At 45.3% G+C, this 25,411-nt stretch overlaps 1 protein-coding gene across 5 annotated transcripts; it reads right to left on the bottom strand.

Annotated features, from left to right (window-relative positions):
* Window positions 1-4,469: 4,469 nt before the first annotated feature.
* Window positions 4,470-24,646, bottom strand: LOC141741680 (single-stranded DNA-binding protein, mitochondrial-like). Of its 5 annotated transcripts, XM_074582621.1 has the most exons (17): window positions 24,511-24,646; window positions 23,574-23,945; window positions 20,110-20,309; window positions 19,174-19,222; window positions 16,494-16,666; window positions 15,729-15,850; window positions 14,302-14,448; window positions 13,394-13,495; window positions 12,982-13,067; window positions 11,939-12,109; window positions 11,707-11,849; window positions 8,971-9,007; window positions 7,619-7,679; window positions 6,511-6,651; window positions 6,299-6,386; window positions 5,988-6,076; window positions 4,470-4,636 (listed from the first exon to the last, which is right to left on the bottom strand). In XM_074582621.1, the coding sequence occupies exons 1-17, from the start codon at window positions 24,517-24,519 to the stop codon at window positions 4,590-4,592; spliced, it is 2,037 nt and encodes a 678-aa protein (XP_074438722.1). In that variant the 5' UTR covers window positions 24,520-24,646; the 3' UTR covers window positions 4,470-4,589. The 5 variants fall into 5 exon arrangements, with proteins under 5 accessions (XP_074438722.1, XP_074438713.1, XP_074438684.1 ...); XM_074582583.1 differs by lacking the exons at window positions 4,470-4,636; window positions 5,988-6,076; window positions 6,299-6,386; ... (1 more) ...; window positions 7,619-7,679; window positions 8,971-9,007 and adding an exon at window positions 9,469-10,786; XM_074582593.1 differs by lacking the exons at window positions 4,470-4,636; window positions 5,988-6,076; window positions 6,299-6,386; ... (2 more) ...; window positions 8,971-9,007; window positions 24,511-24,646 and adding exons at window positions 9,469-10,786; window positions 24,417-24,459 and having other exon boundaries at window positions 23,574-23,948.
* Window positions 24,647-25,411: the final 765 nt, after the last annotated feature.

Genomic DNA, 25,411 nt, shown 5'->3' with positions numbered 1-25,411 from the left:
GTTTCGTAACTCTCCTCTTAGAGCAGCTTTAGTAGTATTTTTAAGCTCCAACTCATCTAATTCTGAGAGCATTTTGATTTCTCCTTTTGTATAAAACCACTTCCTCACGACAGACTTCTGAACGGGGTTTGAACTCACTCTCCAGCACAGACGGACAGTGCAAAAATTGACCGACAATCTACAAGATTAAAAGGTGGGGGGTTATTGTCTGCAGAGGTAGGGCTGAGGGGAGAGGAGAGCTCAGCTTTCTTTTACTGAGCATTCTGTCGCCTTTCTGCAAGAAGTAAAAAGCCCATGCAGAAAAAACATATAGCAAACCCACACAGAAAACTAAACTAGCTAAGACAGAGGAGGCTGTTAAGGCAGAGCTCCAAACAAACACCACTTTAAACATCAAAGAAAAAAGCTAGCAATAATACAAACCTTGTAAGTCACAGAAAACTTGGCAAAGGAAAGGTGCTCTCTTTTCCTTGCAGATCCGGGTTACAGAAGCCATGACTCCTGTGATCGCATCATTACTCAGTTCTCCATCAGGTCAGTTGCACAAAGCCTCATTAAATATTTACAGGTGACATTTTTCTGACTTGTGACAACCAGGATCAAGATAACCATCCATTTTCTACAGCCATTCTGTTCAAATAACTTTGAAAAGTCAACCAACAAGAAAAGAACAAATAGCAACAGAGCCTACAGCATAACAATTGCGAGGGTTTTGACCAGCTACACATGAAAAATCTTACCCCTTGAAAGCCACAGAAAATGGCCATAGTTAGAGGTTTCTTCAACAAAATTTGCACCTCTTAAAGAGTACAGGGCACAAACTTCAGGACTAAGAACACAAAGAATGACAAGCGATCAATTTCTAACCACAGTATTTGCTGCAGATTGTTCAGAAATGGTGAAGTATGGTAATGAGCTGATTTTTTATTGGGGACATAAAGCAACAACATAAAGCAACAAGCAGAAGAAAGAAACCTCACGCACACTAACACACATTTCCCACAAGATGTCTGCAGAAACCCCACGAAAGTTTATTTCTCTGTGTGTCCTGTGCAAACATGTTACTTGCACTACCCAGTACCTGGTAATGAACTAACAAAGCAAATTTCTTGTGTAAATGAGATCTAAGTCGCACTGCTGTGTGGAGAAGCTCATCATCGCCAAGATAAAACAGCTACCAAGTCTTAGTTTGTATGTATAGACGTGCTCAACTACTCAGCAAAAAGGCTTCCACCACAGAAATTTCAGAGTTAAAAATAGAAGGTGTGCTTGAGAACCATGAAGTTTTCTTCCCACAATCCCGGCATTATATTCCTTTTCTGAAATGAATACTCGTGAAAGAAGAGGGATCACCAGTACTGGAGACAGCCTACTACTAAAACCACATCACTGGTAAACTGACAGAAACACAAGTTCCCTTTACCAGAATATTCCTGCCTCCTGTACCCAGGGACTTCTCAAAGCACAAATTCAGCTTTCTTGCCTTCGCAATTCAAGGCCTCTCTGCATGGGCTTTTACCAGGCTCCTGCAGGCACTGCTAGTCTTCACAGCAGAGCTGTGACAGGGCTCAAACACCTCCCCCTTCACACAGGCCACCAAGCAGTCACCAGGAGGCAAGTCTTTTGGCTAGGTTAGAACCCAAGTCTGGGAGCTGCTGGTAAAAAGCTCTAGTAATTCTGCACCAGTTCAAGCCTTCGGTCATTCTTACTTCCTCCTGTTACTCTATCCATAGAAATTGTGAGTTGTGAAACAGAAACAGAAGATGCTTCAGCCAAAGAAATCAAGTCCCACTTCACTGAAATAGCTCTCTTGCTACCCTCCATGTTATTTGGGGTTGGGGAATTTGTGTCTGTGTTCCCAAATACAGGTCACACTTCAATTAAAGCTGAAAATATTTTCCGCTGTGTGACACAGACACAATGCCCGTGGTGTCTTCCTCAAACCAGCGCACTACAGCCACAGAAACACACACAGGAGAAGAGGGTTTCCTACACCTTACACCACGCTGGCAGAAATAACTAAGTGGCATTGATCTGTGCTACAGACCAGAATAGCTCTGTCTCAGGTCTCTTAAGAAATGCTCCAAATACTTGCTTAAAATGCGCTGTCATTTTAAAAAGAAATAATCTCTATTTTTTACCTCTTCCAGTCTATCTCCATAAATACATAAGATAAATTCCTTGTTAAGGTCAAACACTTCTAAATGTCCCAGTTGATGCAAGCAATCAGGGTTTGCCTAATCACGTTTACACAAGAGGTTAACAGGGACAAGCAAACGCTGAATGCCATGTACTAAGGGACAGCGTGGAAAAAAACTCATTGCCTAGTTATAAACAAAGTGTCACTGTTTTAACTCAGTAGATACCACTTCCATTCTTTCACATTTCCTCACAGAGCAAGTACCCAGCCGTAAAAAAACCCACGCAACCCAGATGCTATAGGAATGCTGATTTCACACTTGATTTTCTCATAACAAAAATTACTTAGTTACAGATTAACTTTGCCCCATAGCAGCAAAGCAGACATAAGAGGTGAATGCACAACATACCTTTGCCACAGGTTATTTTTGACGTAACTACGTCTATGGCTAACGCAGAATCATTTGTGAAAATCTACCCTAATGCAAAATTGCGATGAATGCTCAAGATACTGCACCGCTTTTCAAACAGTGTGTTCTCAAAGTAGGTATGTGTTGTCTTTGTAGGAGGTCAATCTTTAAAAGTGTACTAGCAATTTGAAATAGAACAACCGGAAAAGCAAAGAAAAAGTTGAAGTTCTTGAGCAAATATTTTCTTTGTTGGCACCTAATCCCGTACCTTCTGCTAGCTCAGCGCAGCTCTGTCCCCAGCCTGAGCCAGGGGCAGAGATTAGTCTGAGCCATCCAGCAGCCACCGAGAGTTCTGGCAGTTTTGGCCAGTCCACGTGCAGCAGTAAATTCCCTTCTGCCATTTGACATTGCTGCCACCTCTACTCCGAGTTCGGAGCCAAAAGCCACTTCCCAAGCTCCAAAGCAGATGCTGTCATAAACTGTGCTGAGCTCCACCACCACAGCAGAGTGCAGAAAAGGAGGTAACCACCGAACGCACGGAGGCTTAGCACGTTCACGTGAGGCCTCCTAGATGTGCAGAAAGCTTAAGACAAATCCCAGCTTTCAGCTAACAGGAAACATTGGCGTGGACCACACACAAACTGTATTTGGATCACGACTGTAGAAATGGACCATCACAACTTCTCCCAGCAGTACAACAGGCTCAGACTGAACAAGAAGTAGTTAGGGGAATTAAAGTCGGAACTTCTTATTTAAAAAGATACCACAATCTCCTGTGGGTAACAACCCATTTAAGTTGCTAAGCATTTCCAGCAGATCTAACACCTCAGCATGCCAGTGACAGGGGCACTAGTCACTACTACTTAAAGCATTCACTTCAACGAGAAATAAATGCTGAACTGAAAGAATCTAAGTTTTTGGTAGTACAATGCTCACATAGAGAAGTATAAAAAAGGTCATCATTCTGTAGGGGGAAGAGCTGCAAAAAGCTATAAATAAGCATGCTCTCTACTAGTCTCAGAGAGAGATGAGATACAAAATCCCACCAGCTTTGAAGGCAGGAAATTGTCACTTCTAACGTTTTTCTTTCCCTGTTCACATCCCGCTGTATTACAGTGGGAATTTCACCACGTCTCTGCGTAATAAAATGAAACACCTTTTAATTGTGTGGCTTTTTACTTACAATACTGACAAGTCTCAGTCTTTCTGACAATAAAACAAAGTTAAAGCGAAACAAATGCCCACGTTAACTGAGAATCCCAGACCAGGAATATTTTTCACAGGCTACCTCAAGCCTCTCAAAAGGAAGAGCCAAGGCAGCCGTTCCTCCAGCTCCTCCTGATGGCAACCGACAGGCACAGCACCCTAACAAGGTACTGGCGTGAGAATGTTGATGTCATCACAGAATCATCATATGTCAAATGCCATAATTATGAAGACCTAAGCACACGACCAAAAGAGGATTTGGTCACACCGATTTGATCAAATGCTATGATCAATGGAGGGGCAAACCCAAATGCACAGAAGGCCTTCTCCTGGTCTGTGACAGAGAAACTTCAAGCTGAGCACCAGGTGAGGCCAATGGCTCTGTTGTAAACTTATTGCCCAGTTGACTTAGTTAAGGAAAAATGGAGAAAGACACCTATAGAACAGAGGAGGGATGTTAGCAGAAAGAGACGATCAGGCTTTCAGGCCCCGCAAGATGGAAGAGAGATTGTTAAGGCAGCCAAGGATATAACGTTTGAAAACGGCTGAAGATACAAAGGGTAACTTCTACTTATATATTCATCAGATCAAGAATTAATATAGCTGCCTAGGTTACCTTTTCTATAAAGGGAAAACAAAAAAGAAAGAAATCCAAATGATGACGAACAGAGAGAATGCACACAGGAAAACAAAACAAAACACACAAAGATACCCTACAGGTATCAAACATTTTATTTATTTTCAAGAAACTACAGCAATACACATGATTACAGAATTATGAAGCACTGTAAAACAAAAGGAATGAAATGGCCTGGGGTCCAAACACTAACAACTTCACACCTTGTCTCTCATACCACCATCACTCAGAAAAATTACATTATCTGAAAAGAAATAAAGAAAATTTAATCTCAGGATTGTTTTGTCCTGTTGCAAGCCTGCACACCCACAAAGACAACCTATTTGTGTTAAAATAAGCTGCAAATACATGTATTTTGGAACTTAGTTCATAAAATAAAACAGTGTCCAATGCAGGGTTCTTGCTCAATCTCTCCAGAAAGCTGACAATTAAAAGTGACCATATATGCTATGAAACAAGTGTGCTATACCTGACGAAAAGTTGCTGAACAGTCAAAGATACCAGAAACAGTTTAAAATAATGGTTTGATTCTTTGACTATGATCTCCATCAGTTACAGCTTATTTCCTTTTTATTTTACCATTTTCAGTATGCACTACCATGTCATCAGCCTATGGGACTACAAGAAGCTCGTATTTCATCAAGCCTCAGTAATTTCTAAAGGATCTTGAGACTGGGGACATTGAACACGAAGGAGAAACCATTAGGATACATCCTAATTAAAAAAAAAAAAAAAGAGACTTGCTTCTCCCCTCCAGCTATTTATAAACAGCAACTTACAGTACTGCTAGCTGAACTGCTCATGTGGAAGTTTGATTACTATTCTTTTAAAAAGACCACAGAGCAGAAATATTCAGAATTGTGGTTGGGGTTTTTTTTCCATTCTCCTCTGGCCTATTTTTTTTAGATATACTTGTATAACAGAAATGTTTTCTCTACTACACAGTAATTTTAGCCCTCCCTCAAAAGCCACAAGATTGCAGCTCTACCCACAGTAAAGATGTAGGATGCTCACGCTATTTAAAGGCTCAAGGAAAAAGCTGAGTTTGCCAATTCTCTTCTTCATTGCGTCTACCCAAGGGACAAGTCTACTCCCTGTCCATTCTGTGCTCTTCTTACCACGACTGGCTACCAGGCTGAGCTCTCTCTAAATTCTCCATCAAGTTATCCCCACATAAAACATCTTTCACAAACAGAGGTCCTTAAAATTGGTGAAGCCTCCGGTCTTAAACAGGAAGAAAAATTCCCTGCCAAACCAAGACAAAGCTACTAAGCAAACTCTACTTTGCTTAGAAAAGGAATCTGCCTGACCTTGCAATACTACACACCACAGTGTTCGTAGAACACACAGTAACCACCTGCAGCACCAACTGGTTTGTGTGAGCAAACTACGCAACAGCTCACAACTATATGCACTCATTTGCTGTGTTTTCACAAGCAGTGACAGAGGACATCTAGTGGTGCAGCCTATTTATTCTCTCAAAATCCCCAAGTGTGGATACTAAGGATAAAGACAAACCAAGCTCTATTTCAAAGGTCCTCCACCCCCTCGCCAATTTAAAAGGGCAAGGTAGGTCTCAGTATGATGTTCCTTACCTGCTATAATTGTTGTGGCCTGACGCCTCACATTGTTTTTATCTGTATATTCACCATAGTCGATCTTCCCTTCAACATAGATTCGAGCACTGAAAAAAATGAACAATTTGGTTCTGATCAGAGAACTGTACTGTTGTTTTCTCCTCTATATCTGATTCTGAATACACAGGCTTTTGCCTCACTTGTTTGTAGCATGTCTACTAACTTACTTTATGGCACTTCTATCTTAGTATAGCTCCTGGTCACTAGAATTATTACATCAATTGATTATTAAGGCATTAAATCCTCAATCACATTTGTTATTCACTTACCCCTTCTTCACATACTGATATGTAACATCCCTGAGGCCCGGTCTGAAGACAGAGATCCTGTGCCATGTCGTCTTCTGACTGATATCACCTAAATTGCATAAAAATAACAAAGTTGGATGCCAAATCCTCTTTTTGATGCAAACCTCAGAAATCAGTTTCAACACGTGGGTGTTCTCAAATTGTGAAAAGTACACTGCTCGTTGCAGACTCACCTCCCTGGTTTAGCTCACTTTCCCCTGTTCGCCACATCTCATTGGTTGCAAGAGAAAATATGGTAACGGGATTTTTCCCCTCCACTTGCCTCATGATAGGGTCCTGTCCAACCCGACCAAGCAACTGAACACGATTCATAGCTGAAACATGAGAAAGTAAATACATACACAGGTGAATTATGATGCTTCTAGTCACGGCAAGTCATAAGTCGGCAGCTTTTGTCAAGGGCCAGAACAATGACTTTCTGTACCTCCTAACCATTTTTCCAGCTCTTGTGACCTTTGGCTTTGGGCCCTGCAGACGGTTGACTGTGCCTGTACTATCATTACCACTGCTGAATAAGATCATTTAGAAAGCTAAAAGTTCTTTATTCTTTCTATTCCTTTGTCATCTTTTTCACAGACTCATCTATATGTCACTTGAGACTACTTTGCATTTACTGATCCCGATGTTTTTTTTTCATTATGATAAAACCGCAGCATTGCATCGCTTTGTCCTTAAAACAATAAATTTAAAACAACAAAGATGCATTATCGCACCCCATCCACTGAATTAGAGGGTCACTATTTTTTTTTTTTTACACAGGTACCAGGACTAGGTGGATGCAATTTATTCCTTCTCCTTGTTGAAGGACAACTGGAGGAGGTTGGGGAAGCATCAATCTTGCACAATGAGCACGTGAACTGAATGGTAAAGCCTGAGGTGTGCACATGGAGCAAATCACACTCAAGCAGCAGCACCCCAACAAGTCCCCCAGGCACATGGGAGTCTGAGAAACACGCACAAGACACCTAAAGGGAGGTATTAAAAAACATGACAACAGCCTATTCGATTCGCTGCCATTGATAAAACACGACTATCTGCCTTTTACAGGTTGTACTCCATGTCAGGGCTTTTTTCTTTTCCCCTTTAAGGGCTGCTTAACTTGACAGAGACCAGACAGGAAGCTACTTAAGAGTCCGTTTGTTTGAACCAACACATTCTTAGTTACTGCATTCAGGAGCTGCCACTCCCATCTGTTCTTCTCCTGACATATTTCAGCCACTCTAAAACTGAAATAAAAACCACAAAGAGTAACAGCTAAGTTTCGTCTCAGGAACTACTTACATCTTTCGAGTACCAAAGAGCCAACCGTATCAGACTCATGTCTTACAAACTGGCGAAGCACCTGAAGGAACAGACAGATGTTAATTTCCAAGACACAAAATACGAACCGTGTTCACGTACCTTTACACCTCGTTTTCCAAACACTTACAGAGGTCTTGCAAGTATGTTCTTTTCCAGTGACTTACAGGGGGACCAAGGGAAGAAATCCATTCAGTTAAATTAAGCCAATAGGATTATTCAAAGAATATTTGGTTAAAGTGGTGTTAAAAAGGATTATTTCTCGGACATGCAGTAACTACTGTTTTTCTGTAATACGTAATAGGAGGGTCGGTGGGGTTTGAAGTGGAGGGGTTGTTTAGTTAGTTGGGCTTCAGTTTTTGCAAACAAACAGAGTTTTGATAGTTCCACCAACTTTCTGTTTCACTTCAGAGATTAACAAAATATGCCCCAAATGTACACCTATCCACTGCCATAAGCAGGACGATGCACTGATAACCCCTTGTTCCCAAGCAAACTGCATATCGAGGCTACAAAAACCTGAGTGCTGCAGCTAAACACAAGCAAGAAAAAGAAAAGGAACTGACTTGATGCTGGCAAATATCACGTCCTAGAAGAAAGGAAGAGAAAAGCAAAGCCCAGGAACCCCTCTGGCCCATGTGCAGGAACTAGAAGGAAAGCCCATCACCTATAACAAGTAGTTGCAAAACTTAAAGGAAAGTGGGACTAACAGTCCTAGGTGGAACAGAGGAGCTAAACCAGAGGAAATGCAATTTGGAAAGTAGAAGTTCTTTGGCATATCTGTATAGTTCATTGATGTATATGCAAAACATTGAAGATTATTTCCATGCACATGCTGGATCTTTTAATACATCATTTTTTCAGTAACCAAGTAACTAAGTTCCAGCACTTGTTTTCTTGTAGAGTATGAGCGCAAACAGAACCTCCCTCTCTTCACCACAGGTAATACCACGTTTTTTTGAGACATGACATAAATAATAACACCTGTGACCTGACAGGAGAATTCACACTTCGCCCCCCGCCCCCCCAAAGGGCAGATTCAGCGCTGCCGTGAAGGCACCAGCAGCTACGGCCGCTCGGTGCAGGAAAAGCGACTGGCGGGCAGCACAGCCCCGGGCTCCGGCCCCAGAGCGCTCCTCCGGCCCTTACAGCCCAACTGGGAACGGCTTCCGCGACGAGAAAGTTACTACGAGCCCGCCGGGGACGTCGAGTCGGGGCCAACCTCCAGCCAGGGCCGCCGCCCGCCCCTCAGGGGCCGCCCCGAGCACCGCCCCCTCAGGGAACCGTTCACCCGCCACCCGCGGCCCTGCCCCCCCGTCCCCGCAGGGCCCTACCTGCCACGCCGGTCGCCACAACATCTCGCCGCCGTCCCTGCAGAGGGAAAAGCAGGGCTGAAGCAGCGCCGGAGGAAGACCGGACCAGACCCGAGCCGCCCCGCCACCGCCTCCCCAAGCCCCGTCGACCCCCCGCCCTCTGCACCTCTCCCGCCGCAGCGCCCACAGCCGTCCGGAAACGGAAAGGGAAGCGGTGGGTCCGGCGCAAAGAGGGGTCCGGGCGGAAACGCGTCCCGCTCCGCCGGCGGGAGGTTCTACGGGGGGCGGCGGCGTAAGGCGGCCCGGGGGGCGGGAGAGGGCAGCGCACCGCGGGCTCGCAGTGGAAGACGAAGGAGGGGATGGCGAGGCCTTCTGAGGGGCGGCGGGGCCTCCCGCCACGGCTAGCGCCTGCCCTGCCGCCCGCGGTCAGGCTTTCGCCCATGGGGGATCGAGGTCTCCCGGGTGGCGGGGAAGGAGGCCCAAACGGGAAAAAAAAAAAAAAAGAAAGTCACGCTGTCGTAGGTAAAAGGATTAAAATCTTTATTTGCACGTTTCCCTTCTTAAAGCATAGGAGCTAACAGTTTAAAAGCCGGCACTGTCCAGCACTTGAAAATTAAACCGGTAAAACCTGAAAATAACCGAGTTACAACTTTACTCTCTCCCTGGTAACAGCACACCCTGTGTGTCCAGCTGCCACAGCCAGACACAGAGCCGACGCACATTCAGGCAGTTACATTAAGCAGGGGCATAGCAAGATTTAATAAATATTAAATATATACACAAACTTTTACATGGGCAGCTCCAAAAAAAAAAAATCTGACAAGGCCTCAAAAGCCATTTCTGATTCCCCCTCATCTTTGCTGAAATGATGCCGCAATCAGCAGGCAGTTGCGCCCCATGTAGGGGACTGGAAGGCAAACAGAAACACAGCCACCTACCAGCGCGCCAGTCGCTCCCCCCACTTTAAGCAAGTCCTTCCAATCAGCATAAAACAAATCTGGCATCAGGGACCAGCCTGCAACAGCTTAACCACATCAGCTACGTGGTATCGTGCTCACTGCTGAAAGTTAAGGGAGGGAAGCGCTCCTTCAACTTCCACAAGCAAGGCCCCTATGACTCAAAGTGTTTCCTTTTCCTCTTTGACCCCCTCAGTGAAATGACACTCCAGCTACATCCACCACTAAGTCCACCAGGACTGCAATGTAACCAGTCTGTCTCCTGATGTGTCATTAAAACCGTCTACCATAGTCTCCACCTCCTCACTTCCAGGAGGACCCTGCTGTAGGTGCTGTCTCCAGGTACAGCCACTATCTCCCCTTTAAAGATACACAGGTGGCCAGAGTGTTAAGACGACAAAAACACCATCAATCATAGGGCCCAACTGAACAAAAAGGGAAGCAAGTAGAGGAAATGCTGTCCTTTCCCTTGGTATGGCAGATAGAGCAAGTCTAGAGCAAGACCAGTTACACAAGAAATTAAACAGGCAAAAGACTGAAGACAATGATCTGGAATTTCATGATTGACACTGGGAAGCTAGTGCTTCTTCCCTCAGCCAACATCTCATCAAAACTAATGAGGGAACCAAAAACCACAACAGGGAGAGCTAATATGGGGCATTGGTCTGTGCAAACCCTCTGCTTTCACAGGGCCATTCGGCAGCCAGAGCTTTTTGGACAACACTGAAGTTCAGTAACCCAGAGTAAAGCTAAATGAGCGACAACTCTTCCCTCCCACCAGGCGCTTCTGCTTAGAAGAGGTTTCAGACTCTTGCAACTTGGCACTTCCTAAGGGCTGGTCCTTCGTGAGGGTCTGGGCAAGGCGGGCTGCTTTAAGTTCCCTGCAGGGGGGAGACGGAAGGAAGAGCAGAAGAAGAAAACCATGACACACATGAATCCCCATCAGCTACAGAGCTCTGAACAATCTTGTACAAGAGGGTTACTGCAGTACTCCAGCATTGCTGGAGAGCAGTGACTTTTGACCCCAGAGGGTGACATGAAAATTACTGTAGGTTTTGCTAGATTTTCTACTTCAGAACAGGTCAGCTTGGAAGGTTTAGCAAAAGGGAACTATGCATCAGGTCAGCAACACACACCTACACTGGCACCAGTGTGAAGACTCCCTAGTTCAGTTTTTCTCCCATTGTTTCAAATATTTGTGAATGGTGGAACTTAGATCAGTGCCATCTCATGCATCACAAATACTCCTAAGTTCTTTTCCATTGCCTTTTTTCCCCTGGTGCTCACTGCTCTCCTAGAGCATATGCTCTCCTGTCTACACGGGAAAACCTATTCCCCAGCTGACTCTTGCACTAAGAGGGGTGGTGGGGCAGTTCCTAGATCCCAGCACCTCAAAACATTACTGCAACAGCAGGGAGAGGGAGCAAGGGGAAAGAGGATGTCTGTCACCACCTGATATTTCACTTCCTTCTGTACTAGGCCACTATCTCCATGCAGTATCAATTCCTCAACTGCCCACTGGCTGCATATTGTTTCAGTATATTCCATCACCAGTGGCTGCAGTAAGCGTGCAAGTTCACTGCTCTAATTTAGCCACCTCCTCAAAGCCAGAAATGAACCACAGCTGCTCGGGCACTAAAATCCCTGCTACAGCCCCATCATCCTCCCGGCTCCGGGCACAGGAGCTGACTGGCTATTCCTGCACATTGGGTCTCCCAACACTACCACCCTACATTCAAGCCTGGTGACCAGCACTTCTTGTGCCCATGTCTTCTCCCCTTCATGCCCAAACCAGCCCTACCTTTCCAGCATGGCAGTCTTGCACTTCTCCACATTCAGCTGCTTCTGGAGCTGCACAGCTTTTCCACGTGAAGGACGGAGAACTGGATGTTTAGTAAGAGCTGTGGCAGAAGGTCTTTCCGCTGGGTCAGGATGGATCATGAGCTAGAAGGCAAAGGAGTTCAGGCTTTAAACACTCCCTCTGTAATGTGCCAACTGGAAAAGCCTCCATCCTGTCAAGACTATGTCCTCACCTTGAGAAGTTCAAGAAAGCAATGAGGAAGCTTCTGGGGGATCTGTGGCATATTGCCTTGGCGGATGTGGTGCCACATGGCCCCATTGTGAGGCAGCGGTGCCGTGCCAGCTGCTAGAGCTACTGTGAGTGCCAGGGCAAAGATGTCCGCCTTTGGCAAATAGCCATATTGCTACAGAGAGAAGATAAACAGTTATAGAAAGGTGGGTTAGGATGCCAGCTCAAAAAGAAACAGCCAACCAAGTCTATGTATGATACTGCCTTCACCAGGCCAGTTGGCTGTTTTCTCATCTTTAGGATCAAAGTACCAATAGCAGGTAGTATCGGTAACTAATAGCACATTGGCTTTCACCCAGTCACGAGGAGCTTGCAGCCCACATTAGGATCGCCACAGCAAATCCAGAGGACGGCCTAAAAAAAGTGTGCCTCCAGCCTTCACCACAAGGCAATAAGCTAGCCATGCCCAACTAAAACTAAAGACTGCATGTGATATATTGACCTAAGAGTTCCTAAATCCACTTGCAGCACAAAAAAATACTGTCAGTTAAATACCTGAGTTGATGAACACATCTAAGCTGGTTGTTACATACCAATTCCCTTTTTTGTTCACTGCAAAACTGCAGACAGTTTAAGAGGTGTGTTGTGCCTCCCACCTCTCCACACTACCTGAGCAGTGTTTGTTGTACAATGCATTTGTCTGGGTGCATATATTCCTCAGAGATCACATCCAGCAGTTTAATCTCAGGTAAGTGTGTAACATGGAATGTCTCTAAAATGGTAAAGGTTTTGTCCCATCATTCCTCACAGGTAGAATAGTTGCAATAATCTAAAGTTACTCATGAAGTACATTAAATATTTACATGACAACACCCACACCTATACTATTCTTAATAAAGTGTTAGTTTTGCTGATTTCACAGCCAGACCAGACACAAGAAAGAGGAGATAAGGCAAGGAATATGCCAGGCTAGTGATTTCACTACAGTTGGTCTCTCCCCACTTGCTCACCACCCTGTTCTCCCCACCACCTCACTAGCAGCTGTACCTCTTGCAAAATCTCATTGGCCAAAAACCGTCTGTCTCCTTCCTCCACCTGGGGGTTTGTTATTGATGTCACATGGCCAAGGTCACCTGAGGCAAAGAACAAGCAACTAATGGAGCAAACTGGTGTAGATCTCCTCCACCAATAAAAGCCTGCATTTTATAGGCACCAGAGCAGTCAGGCAATACTAAGAGGGCAAGCCTGCTTCTACTCTGGAATCTGGGCTTGGAAACAAGCACATGAGTTTTCTAGGACTTGTCTCCTTAGAGGAATTAATTCTGGTAAGTAGCAGAGGCATTCAGGACTATGCGATCAGTTTTGTAGACAAGTCTCTTCAGCCAGCAGGAGAGAGAAGTGTCAAGCACTAATGAGCAGCCCTAATCTTAAGCCAGTCGTAAAGTGGGCTAAAACCTACCAATCTTATACACCACACTAGAAGAGAATTCATCTTCACTGTCGCTTTCTTCCTGCCCAGCCGGGTCTGCAACTGCCAGCTTGTGACAAATGAAGATATTACCTGCAAGACAGCGAAGTTTAGCAACAGTGTAGGATCAGTAATCAGACTGCAGCAGCCTGACAACTTGGTAAAAAAATCCCACCGGTCAAGCTAGTCAAGCTTTGCAGCCAGAGAAGCTATGCACACACTTCCCCCCCATTAGTCTGTTTCCCACCCAGCTCACGTATTCAGCAGTACAGCTGACAGAAGACAGTTGTGCGTAAAACATCCTAGAGTAATTAACTTTCCTGACCCTCCCTCTGCCCCCCAAGTTAGAAGGGCTATTTCAGCAGGAAATGAGGAGCTCTACTGTAAGGATGTAACTATGTGACCATGTGGGGAGCATAGCCCTGGGAGTGCCCATCCTCAGCTGCAGAGAGGAAAGCTTGTTACTATTTTTTGCAGGAATTTAATCCCTCAAGGTAGGTACAATAAATATTCACTTCTCATTCCAGCTCTCACATACAAAGGTCAGGTGTTGTGCAACAAGACAGCAGCAAATAAGGAAGTCCACATCTTCATTTGCGGCTCTACTTGCTCCACCAGTATGAAAGTGGAGCTCGGATTACGAAGCTCATGAGACAGAAGTAAAATGCTGCCAACTATCAGAGAAGGCTCAGTTTTAGAGCAACAGTAGTGGCAAGATCCAAAAAACCAACAAAACAGCAAAACCAACAACCACCCACAAGATACTCACCTTTTAGGGCAACATCACCTTTCCTTTGAAGCACTGTAATAGGTCCAGTCAGAAGGACCTATTACAGGTCCTACCCCTGGAGGGTCACTTGCAGGACCCTCCACAAAGAATATACTAGCACTATACTTACTAGGTTTGATATCCAGGTGCACAAGGCCAGAGTTGTGGATGTATTTTAGCCCCATGGAGACTTGTAACAATATTTCTTTCAGCTCTGCTTCCAGGAAATACTGGCCGAGCTTCGCATTTTCCAGCAGCGCATCTTGGAGACTCCCACCTAGGTGAAAACCGTCAGTCTGAGACATGACAAAGATTTTGTGGAGCAGCAGGTTTGAAATAGCTTATCAGAAACTAGTGCCCAGAGCATTTGCAAGCTTGCTAGTGACAAAACCCAGCCAGACCAGCTCTAGTGATCAACTTGGACATCAACATTTGGCTTCAGCCTTTCCATTGCCAGAGAGCACCCTGCCTCCTGCTTGCCAAGGACTGAGCAACTGCAGTTCTACCTGCAGCACCAGAAGGGCTGACCTGGTAGTGATGCTGACACTGCTGCAAGCAAACAGTGGAAAGTTAAATTACTTTTGCCATACTTACAGGCAGAAAGCAGGTATATGAATGGTGGAATAAGGAAATCAAGCTCCCACTAGCAGATTTTTGACTGAAGAATGTAACATTTGACACAGAAACAGAGTTTTGTGGGTTTCCATTAAGGCACTCTGGCTATTTCAGGACTAGCAAATACCATGGACTTGCTCCCCATCAGCCTGCTTTTCACCACTTCTCCTTTAGTCTCAGACATTCATCCACTAGAACTCGAGAAACACAACAATGCTGAAGCAGTGAGCACCACATTTCATGGTTACCTCCACCAGATTTGAAGTCATTACTGCAAACAGGTATCACCACTCACCATTGAGCCCCAAGACTACAGGAACAATTGAAAGATGAGAGCTCTGTATTCGCCTTCAGCTCCTCTGACAGCCAGAGGCGTCTTTTCTAGCATCTCCCAAACCGTGGTGTGGCCAAGGGCAAACCCAAGTAAGAGTGTACCACCCTGCCTGCAGCACCCCTTTTACAGTTTACCTCATTATTTAGTTGTGTTCCTCTGCAGCTGTTGGGCCCTTTCTTCTACTCAAGATGCCTTCATCTCAACCACGTGATCACTCTTCAAATCATTACTCCCCTTCATTAAGAAGGGTTTGTTTCCAAGATACATGGCACTTAAGTTAGCTGCTCTTGAGTCACTCATAGCAGGTTTTACTTGGGCTGTCCCAGACACAGCTCTGAGCATCGGCATGGGGAATACTTTTCCAGGCCAGCCAACACCGAGGAACAGTTTTAAAATCCCACAAATTAGAGAGTATTCACTACTTGTAAGACATTGGCACCATTCAGAGTTTTGTCTAAATATTATGAGTCCTTACTGGATTCTCCATGGAACTGTAGCCCCAGCGCCGTTTGCTTTGTTGTAAACCAAGTAATCCCATTTTTAAGTACAAAAGAAGGTAACTGTACCCATCCTGAGAGCTCAGCCTTTGGCAATGTCACAGCTCTTACCATTGCAGTGTTCATTCTGGATAATCATGTGATCATCCTCTGCCCACGCCGAGTAGTAGCGCACAACATGGGGGTGATGTCCAAGGACAGCGTGAGCATAAACCTCGCGCAGCGCCAGCTGCCTAGAGAAACAGGCACAGAAAAAGCAGTGTGACAAGGTCCTGCTTGGGGCCACAAGAGGAGCCCTGTTTTGCAGCCTAGCTTGAGAAAGGGAAGGCAGAGTGTTGAGGACTTTCTCTTGGGGGTTTTTGGCAGACAGACTGGCTCCCACAGCTGCTGAAGCAACACCTGCCCTTGCCCAAATGTGCTGAGCAGCTGTCAAAAAAAACCCCACTCACTGAGCAAACTTTTGTTAAAGAGGCAAAGGCAGCTACAAAGGTTTTGCTTTAGCATGCAGGACAGCACTAGCTGGTCAACACAGATGTGAACAGTGCCGGCCATACAGCAGGGCAGGGACATACCACAAACAAACTATTTGATATTGTTTTAAATAGACTGGCTGCATGGACCCAAGGAGTTCAGGTAAGCAGTCATCTCACCCTGTGATGCACGTGGCTTCTTCCCTTTCTCAGACATTTATATCCGATAATCCTGAAGTGGTAACTTCCCCCACTCTCCCATCTGTTACTTGGGAGTGCAACAGCAGCCAGTTTTTGCTCATGACACCCCTCAGATACCTTTAGATCCACACTCCCTCCTTCCCCATCACACCTCCCAAGAACATGCCCATCATTTCAACTGGCAGTATCTAGCTAGCACACTCACTCATCTGAGGATCCTGCCAGAGGCCTTTTGGAGCGTTTGATGGCATAAACGCATCCATCAAGGCGTTTGATGCACTTGTAGACAGAGCCAAATTCCCCCACACCAATTTTTTCTAGTTCCAGGAACTCTTTCTTGTAGCGGGAAACCATGTTGCTCTCTTTCAGAGGATATCTCTACAAGGTCACAAAAACAGCAGAGACAAGTATGAGTTAAGAGACTTAGATAACAACATCTGTCATGTTTTTAGAGCTGTGTATACTTGTGTCACAGAGCACCCATGTTGCGCCCTCTCCCATTCTGGATGTTCATCCAGGCACGTGTGCAGGCGCACTACCAGTTCTTCTTGAAATGCTACCATTCACTTAGGTACGTTGTGGAGTTTTTTCTGACCACCTAACAAAGGCCATCTTGGCCTGGTTTGGCCAAGTTTTTTTGTGGTTTGTTTTTTGTTTTGTTTTATTAAAGCCATGACTTGCAAGTCATAGAGGTAGAAGTTGCAGCTAAGGAGAACTGTAGTCTAGTTGGCTGTATGTGCCTATGCCTCCTTGGGTTACTACCATGACATGTCTTCCCTTGGCAGCCCTGCCCAGTTCCTAGACCCATGGCTGATGGAGTCAGTCAGGGATGAACAGCAGGCAATAGCAAAATACTTGTCTTTTGCCCAGCTGCTGCAAACTCAAGAAGATGTGTTACCAGCCTTGGTAGGTGGAAGCCCAGTACCTCTAAGTTAGCCAGATTCATGTACTGAACTTGTGTTTAACTAAAAGCTAGGTCCTATTTTGAACTCAGGAGAGAAGTTTGATGCATTGGCTTAGTGTGGCCCCGGCTATGTAGAGGTGCCTTACTTTGGCAGCTAAGGTTGCCTGCAGCAAGGACATTCTGCAGCAGTTCAGGCTCTCATCAGGTTTGAAGCACCAGCTGTTGACTAATGGCAGATTAGCAGGTCTCAGTGTATCTGTTTGTATTCCCAGTGATTTCTCACCAGGAGCCACTTTTCCACAAAGGGCTAAGAGCCTGCAGAACAGCTGGAACATCGTTATTGCTACAGTAATGGTCACTAGGGAAATACAAGCTGCTGGTACTGCTTGTAGAGTGATGTCTACTGCCAGGGGAGATAAGTAAAGAAGAGATAAGCAGTGGAGCATGAAGTGAACAATAAGAGAACGGACTAAGTGATTTTTCTTCATCCTCCTACATCCCTTACAGGGACAGTGGCTCATGTTGCATGGTGGTTTCCACAGAAACCACTGCTGTGATTGCTGTAGTACATGGTATATGACCTTAAAGGGTTGGGTTAAAGAGTTGGTCCTTACAACCAGTAAGATGTGGCCCACATGAAACAGAAGGCAGCTGTATTTTACAGTATCATAAAAAGCTCAGGGAATAAAGATAACCTAGTACATAATTTTATATCTATATTACATACTCTGTCTAATCAGCACTCAAGCAGAATAATATTTCAGTAAGACACAAGTTATTTGAGGCTTTCTTCCAAGGAGAACAAGAATTGTGATAACCCCGGATGTTACCCGCAGTTTTTCCCCCCCCCACCAAGACCAGTTTTTCTGCAATACCAGTCTCCTCGGCTAGAGGGTGCCATCATTCTTCCAGTAAGCCTAACTGTTTCACAATTACAATGAACAATTCTACCTACTTGCACAAGACAAGATACTTCCTTCAAGGGGCTGCTCAGAAAAATTGAGATTTTTACCTCATCTGAACACAGACATTCAATTTAGGCTTGGCTTGCTTTCCAGAAGCCAGCTGGATAGGCCAGCTTCCCCCCCCCCAGATAAAACTGGGAAAAAGGAAAGCAGCTGCAGGAACCCACATTCCCACACCAGCTCCCCGTTCTGCCAGCACAGCTAAGGGTACACAAGACCTCACAGTCTACCCCACACAGCCAGGCCAACACACCCCACCACTGAGGTTTGCGAGCAAAGCACAGAAGTCAGCAACAGCAAGAGAACTTGGGTTTGAGTTGTAAGACAGTGCTTGCCGTTCTGTAGCTACATAAGCTGTGGTGGGGCCTTCCCTTGGACCCCAAGGCACGTAGATACCCCCCAGCTGTACATTTTCCTGCTGAAGGAGAGTACAGGATTTGCTGCCCTGCCTCAGAAGTTTGCCACTGTGACTACTGCAACTGAAGCTCTGCCCTCAGTACTTATCCACATCAGAGCTGTGCAGCTCAGTCTCTGTGTTTTTGCAGTGCAGGTCCATATGTTATTTGCAATATAGAAGCCATGTTCCATTCACATCCAGAGACGCTCACTACACTGATTCATAGGAACAGCAATACATCTGCTTTTTCAAACCACAAAGGTACCGTCACTGTTTAGGCTAACTCAATAATATAGTAATACAGTTCCCCTTGAGGAACACGAGTTATATTATATTTCCTAGCAAGGCCTCCTAACCAAGAATCAATGAGTTTTAGGATTACTTGTCAAAGTTTCAGATCTGCTTTAGTCCAAGTTTCCCTTAGAGATAGGGATCATTTCAGAGTTTGTTGTCTCAAACAAACGTTAACATAAAACGTTCAGCCCAGAATTATTCTGTCAGGTATTCATCTTCTGTCATGCCACCATGATTTATACTCCAATAGCAGAATAAAATTTATCAAGCAATCTTTACAAGCACCTTATCCTCTCTGTGGAGGGGAAAATACAGAGACACTCACCTTTGTAGGTAGCTCCTGTTTTATCTGGCTGCTATGATCAGGATCGCTCCTATAACAGAAGTTTAGGAAAGTCTGGATGTATCATTTCAGTGAAGCAATCCAACTGAGATTTGAAATTAAAACATTTTTCAAAAGAATTTTCAGACCTTGCTCACAATTTAATTCAAGATGTATTTTGTACAGCATTAATACACAACAAGTTTCCAATTGATGCCTCAGACTGTAGTCCCAGGCTAGAAAGTCTTTGTTTCCATCTAGAAAGCCTCCACATACCAACTTCAGTACTGCCCACAGGACAGAGTACCATTCTCCAGGGGCATCATTCTCCTGGTCACCTTATTACTGGTGAAGCTGCGTGGGAGGTGACCTTGCACAACAAGCTCCTAGTGAAGGAGAAAAGTGCCCCCACTGTGCTTTCAAGAGGGATACCCAGCTGAGCATTTATTCCAGCTGGGGCTATGAGAGAACCTGAATGTCATTGTAGCACACAGGTATTTGACTATGTTTGTGTCTTGGTTAACCCAGACCAGATCTGGAACTTTTGCATGTCAGCAGTAGCCTGCACCCATCTTAAACGCTGTATTACATGCAAACATGCACGTCATTTCGTCCGAGTTGTGGGTTTGTGCATACCTGAATCAAGCTCCACTCTACCCACGGTTGAGAAAGAAAGAGGTACAATTTTCTCCTACAGCCATAGCATTGAAGTTAGGTGTTGATCCCCCACTAACATTTCTGAACAAAGGCAAAGATTGATTTTTATTTATGTTTCTATTATCTTCATATGTCTGCTAGTGTTTGCTCTGCACCAATGAATACCACGGAAGTGGATGATTCATTGTTAGCAAATAAGTCCAGATACTAAACGTCTCCATCATTACTTATCTCCTTCAAACAGTCTCCTTCCAGCCTCGTATTTAAGAGTAGCTCACTTACAGCTCTCCTCTGGTCTTCCGCTTGCCATTAGGAAGAAAGATCATTTGTCGATACGACTCTGGTGTAAAGGGATTAATGTTGACAAGAGAAGCTTGGGTAGAGTCATCCGAGTCAGCACCAGGAGTAAATCTCAGGTGTCGGAAGCCTTTGTGTGGGACCTTTGTCCCAGATGAAGGAAAAGCTGTCTTCGATAACAGGCTCTGTATTGAGAAAAGAAACATGGCAGATAAGCCAGCAAAATGTTTTTGTTGCTCTGCCACAATAAAAATCTCTGCTCTCCTGCAAATCAAAAATTCATCTTCCTTCCTTGGGATAGCTGAATTGTTAAAACCCTGCGACCCTAATTTAGTCCTGACAGTTTTTCTCCTTCCACAGAGTATTACGGACTTTGCCAAGCCCTTTCAGACTATTCCCTGCTCACTTGGATGAGGGCTGCAGAGCCATTTTGGCAAGCACAGTCCTCAGGAGGAGCCAGCTGCTCATCTTTCCCACCTACAGAGACACAAGAATTGCATCATATATTGCATCAACATGGAAGACCCAGTTCTGCCAAGCATGGACTGTTGCATCAGTTTGGTCAGGACAGGTTTGTCAGGACACGAAATAGAACATCACCCAGGTTTCCTTTCTGCTACTGGCAAAAGTGACAAGAAACTTCCTTCCTTTTGCTACTGGCAAAGTGACAAGAAAACAGTTCTCCTTGAGAAGAAAAAACAGAGTTTCAGAAACTTAAGTCCAGAAGGAACTTCTGGGCCTTCTATATTTCAGTTTCCCAAAGATGACAGACCATTCGGTTTCACGTACTAGTCCAAAACCTTGGGCTCAGTAAAGGGTAACTTCAAAGAAGCACCCAGTCTTGATCTGAAGTCAGAAAACCCTGCCTACTTTCCATTATTTGACCCCTTCAGTAACCATCAGTTTTTTGAAATATAAGTTTGGTTTTGACTTGTTTCAGCTTCAAGAGAGTGTTGTAAGTCTAAGGATTTTTTAACATATCTCTTCCTCTAGTCAAAAGCCCTTCAAAGACCCAGAACTCTCCCCATCATGAAGATCAAGATACTTCTATATCTTTTTGATCCAACAGTGGTCTCAGTCTTGTGAGTGGAGATGTGGCTCCAGGATCGTATCTACTGTTCCTCCCATCTCTCATTGAAAGTTTTTGAAGATAAAAAACCCTAGAGCTGCATGCAGTATCCTGCATCCACCTAATTGATGATGCATTCATGGATACAGCTACTTCTGGGACAACCCTCTATTTCTATGCCATACTTGGAAGTGCAGCTCCTGGTTTACTATGACCCTGAAAGTGCTTATTGATCACTTTCTCAAGCTCTTGTCTGTGTCTTCTTGCTCTCGGATGGAGAGGTTCTGCACATGCATGTAATAAAAGCAGTATATGTCCAAGCCCCATTTACCCAGCAGCCTAGAATCTCTGTAGAATTGTGGCTATGTTCTAGTCTAGACACAAGTCAAGAAAAGGATCTAAAATACCACGGCAGTCTGCTGTTTTATGCATGCACGCACGCAATTCCCATCTGCTCTTCTAGGGCTCTATGTCATAGTCAAGCAAATTTGTCTCCTATTACATCATCTCAGAGTTGCCGCTGCCATACAATGTAACTAGCTGTAGTAATCTGTTCCAGGATTAGATAAATCTACAAAACACAATCATCTGCCTCATCTGCATCCTACCTGAGGCTGCAGTGCTCATCTGTCTGCAGTTAGATGTGGCTCTGCTCTCTTACCCTTCCTCTCACCTTCCAATGTTCCAAGATCAATGCTCCCAGCCATGTTTATAAACAGACTTAGGCCCCTTAGAGCCCACCTTCTGCAGCATGCTTGGAAACCAAGACCTTTCTCCCAGAAGAGTGCAAAGGGAAAGTAAATTGTTGATTTAGTGCAATTGCTGCTCATAGACTACAAAGTGACAAACCACAGACAGCATGTCCTGAAGCATCCAGCCAAGAAGTTATCTACACAAGAGCACACAGTGAAGTACCCTGCACTACCATAGAATGGTTCGAGTTGGAAGGGACCTTAAAGATCATCTAGTTCCGACTCCCCTGCCATGGGCAGGGACACCTCCCACTACTGAGGCTGCTCAAAGCCACATCCAACCTGGACTTGAGCACTTCCAGGGATGGGGCATCCACAACTTCTCTACCAGTAGCCCATCTGGTCTGGAAGAAATTCTAGACCTCTCACCTATTTTCAGATGAGATTTGGGGAGATTTCTTATAAAGGGTCATTCCAGGAAATCCTTGGACTAATGCCGCTTTCGCCTAGAGAGCAACAGGCCGTTCCTCAGTAACTATGGCCACACAGTTGGTTGTATGCAGCCATAGGATCATCCTTCTCCCCACATAATCAGGTTTCTGGAGGGGGACAGAAGTCAAGTCCTAGCTCAGAAGCACTAAAAGGACTGATCTTTGGTTTACCACTTAAGCAAAGGAGCAACTTCAGTTGAGCAGGAATATTAAGAGAAGACTGAAAGAGCTACATTTCATTGCAAGTCTTGAATGCTAGAAGCCAGTGCACACAACAGAAGTTATCTAGGAACAGAGAAATTGGCGCCAAGTCTCCACTTGTGCTTACAAGAGACAAAAAGCAGTTGTGTTATATTCTATACAAGAAGTTTCACAGAAAATAGGGCCTGGGATTGTTCTCCCAAGAAGCTAGCTCAGTAGATAAGTTACATTTTAAAACAGTGACAGAGGAAACCGAGCTCGCCTTCCTCCACAAGCACACATCGATTTGTTACCCCTTCCACAGGGGATTTGCTGATACCCTGAGAACAAATTCCTGCTTTGCCCAAATTCACTGAGCAGCTCAGTTTCACACAAAAAGAGAATCAGCATCACTGGACAACAAGCTGGTTGGAGGCAATCCAGACTTGCCAGACAGAGTACACTCCAGCCGCAACACCATTTCCAACTTTCTCTTTAAGAGAAAAACCCACTTGCATTCAAAATTGTGCTGAACAGAGCAGTCAGGGCAGCTGCCTGTCTCCAAGCTCCCCCTGGAATGATGAGCTCCTTGAAGAGAGATGTATTTATCCCTCTGGGAGCATAGTGCTCCCAGCACTTCCTACATATATTCTACAGATGTTCACTCCCCTGAGCAGAGCGTGACAAGCACATGGGCAGCCAAGGCACACAGTTGCTTGGTTGTTTTTTTTAAAGTCAGACTGGCCCAACACCAAATAATTGGTTTTAACAACAGCTTGGAAAGAGTCAATACACTTGCTCCCACACACAGATTTCTATTCACGCTCACAGTAAACCCTTCCATAGCAAAGAAGCTCATGGTCCAGGTTTTAAGGGAAGAACAGACACTAACAACAGTAAAATTTAAAAAAAAATTCTTTCCACTAAGCTAACAACCCCTCACCAACCCTTGCGGCGATGCCCCAGCAACCCCGCAGACCCTGCCTGCTCAGCCACAGAGGTGGTACACGCCATTACCTTGGGGGTGTGGGGGGTATCACACAGCTGCAGCTTTTTCCAGGTGATGTGCAGCGGTGTCTCGGCATTACCCGGTCTCTTGCTCACCACTGGGGAAGCATTCAACGTGGGACTCACCCAGGCTTTTGTCCTGCTCATGAAAATCTCACTTAGCTTTCTTTGAGGTGTTGCTGGCAGAGGACTGCTCCCTTGCCAGTTCTGGAACTCGCAGCTCCTGGGGGGGCTCGAGCTCAGGGCATCCTCCTCATTTATACTTCCATCTTCACTCTCTTCACCACAACTGGAAAAATCCAGTCGCTGAATGAATTCATTGTTGTTGTCCCAGTTATCCATTTCACCATATGAAACAGAACAGGTAGAGCTGACACTGGCCTGCTTTAGGCAGAGAGAGAGGAAGATAGCGTTATTTACGCAGGCAGACTAACCACTCTCTTCCTTGCCTTACCAAAGGCCCTGGGTTTACTCACCACATGCACTCCCCCACCCCAATCCTACATACACAGAAGCCTTGATCACTCATAGACATCCTTTGATGGCATCGGTCAAGGAAGGTTACCCCAGAATTAGCAAATACAAATCCATTCAGTTACTGTTCACGTAATAACAACAAACGCAATAATTCTGCTTTTCACCCTATTGGTGCAAGACAGATACAACTCAGAAGTCACTGCCTTTCCCAGTAAGCCTCCAAGGCAACTTCTTCACCGACCAGCACTTCATCCACTGCTCTCATCACACATAGAAACAGAGATAAAACCCTGAAGAACACCACACACCAATCCTCCCCTCATCCTTCTCTACTTTAAATTTCTGAATCAGAGAAAAAGAACCCATGCTACATACAGCTGTAAAAGCAGAGGGTGCCCCAAGCAGTCACCAAGATGCCCTACAGACAAACCTTCTCCTGCCCTGGCACATTTATAACCACCCTACACACCTGAGCCATTGCTAATGGGAAACATCTGGAGCTCAGCAGCAGCTGTGCACAGTTGCCCGTTGCCTAGGAAAGTTGGTGGCTGAGGGGTTTTGCTGTGGATGTGGATTTTCTGTGCCTGCAACCAGCTCTGCAAGGAGCCAGGGCTCCCTCTGACTCATCTCCTTGCTTCTGTGGGCTCTTCCCTCCTCCAGCTTCTCGGGGCCTATGAGGAGGTGATGTCTGATGACAGCCAGTCTGCTCCGTGTTAATCCCATCACAGATGCAGTCTTTGTGGGCTTTACTTTTATAAGTGATTAGTCTTGTGGTGATGGGGGCCCTGCGCTTCTGTCTTTTAAGTGTGGATTTCACTTCCTGCATTTAGATGTGGATTAGTTTGGACAAGCATTGCAGCCCATATGAGGAGGTTAGCAGCCCAATTTATAACCCACTAGACTTCAGGAGAAAGCTAGGGACCATACATAGGTCTTTGTATGGGTCCCACCTTGAGGTTCCAAGGGAGAGGAGGGAGAAGTTGGGTGCGTCGGTGAAGGCACCCCGTAGGTGAGGTGGCTCTGCGGGTCGATGTCTCCTCTTGCTGCACCTTTCTGTAAAAAAACAGGAATCTTTCTGTGCCTTTGGGAGCTTGTGTTTCGAAGAGGGACCAGAGTGAGGTCTAACTAACTGGGAATTAGGTTATGGCAGCCTTTTTTCTTAGCATCGAGGACAGCTGCTAGAAGGACATGCAGAAATTGGAAGTGCCACTGCTTTGCTGTGCACACGTCAAGGGGAATTCCCACCAGAAAATAAAGGGACACGTCAATCTGAGGTCACTCAGCCCTCCCAACCTGGCCTTTGAATTAAAAATATGGCCATACGGGTCTCTGAAGTTGCTGTTAAGACTGTGACTAGCAATTCATTTGCT

This window comes from Larus michahellis, chromosome 1 (assembly GCF_964199755.1).
Source record: "Larus michahellis chromosome 1, bLarMic1.1, whole genome shotgun sequence".
Taxonomy (NCBI): Eukaryota; Metazoa; Chordata; class Aves; order Charadriiformes; family Laridae; genus Larus; species Larus michahellis.
Note: the sequence above shows the minus strand (reverse complement) of the source record. Positions and strands in the feature narration are given on the sequence as shown.

Coding starts and splice junctions, on each gene's coding strand:
- LOC141741680 (XM_074582621.1), bottom strand. Junction 11,850..11,938: donor GCTTTCTTGAACTTCTCAAG/GTGAGGACATAG, acceptor TTTGCCTTCTAG/CTCATGATCCATCCTGACCC. Junction 4,637..5,987: donor GGCCACAACAATTATAGCAG/GTAAGGAACATC, acceptor ATTTCTTTTCAG/ATAATGTAATTTTTCTGAGT.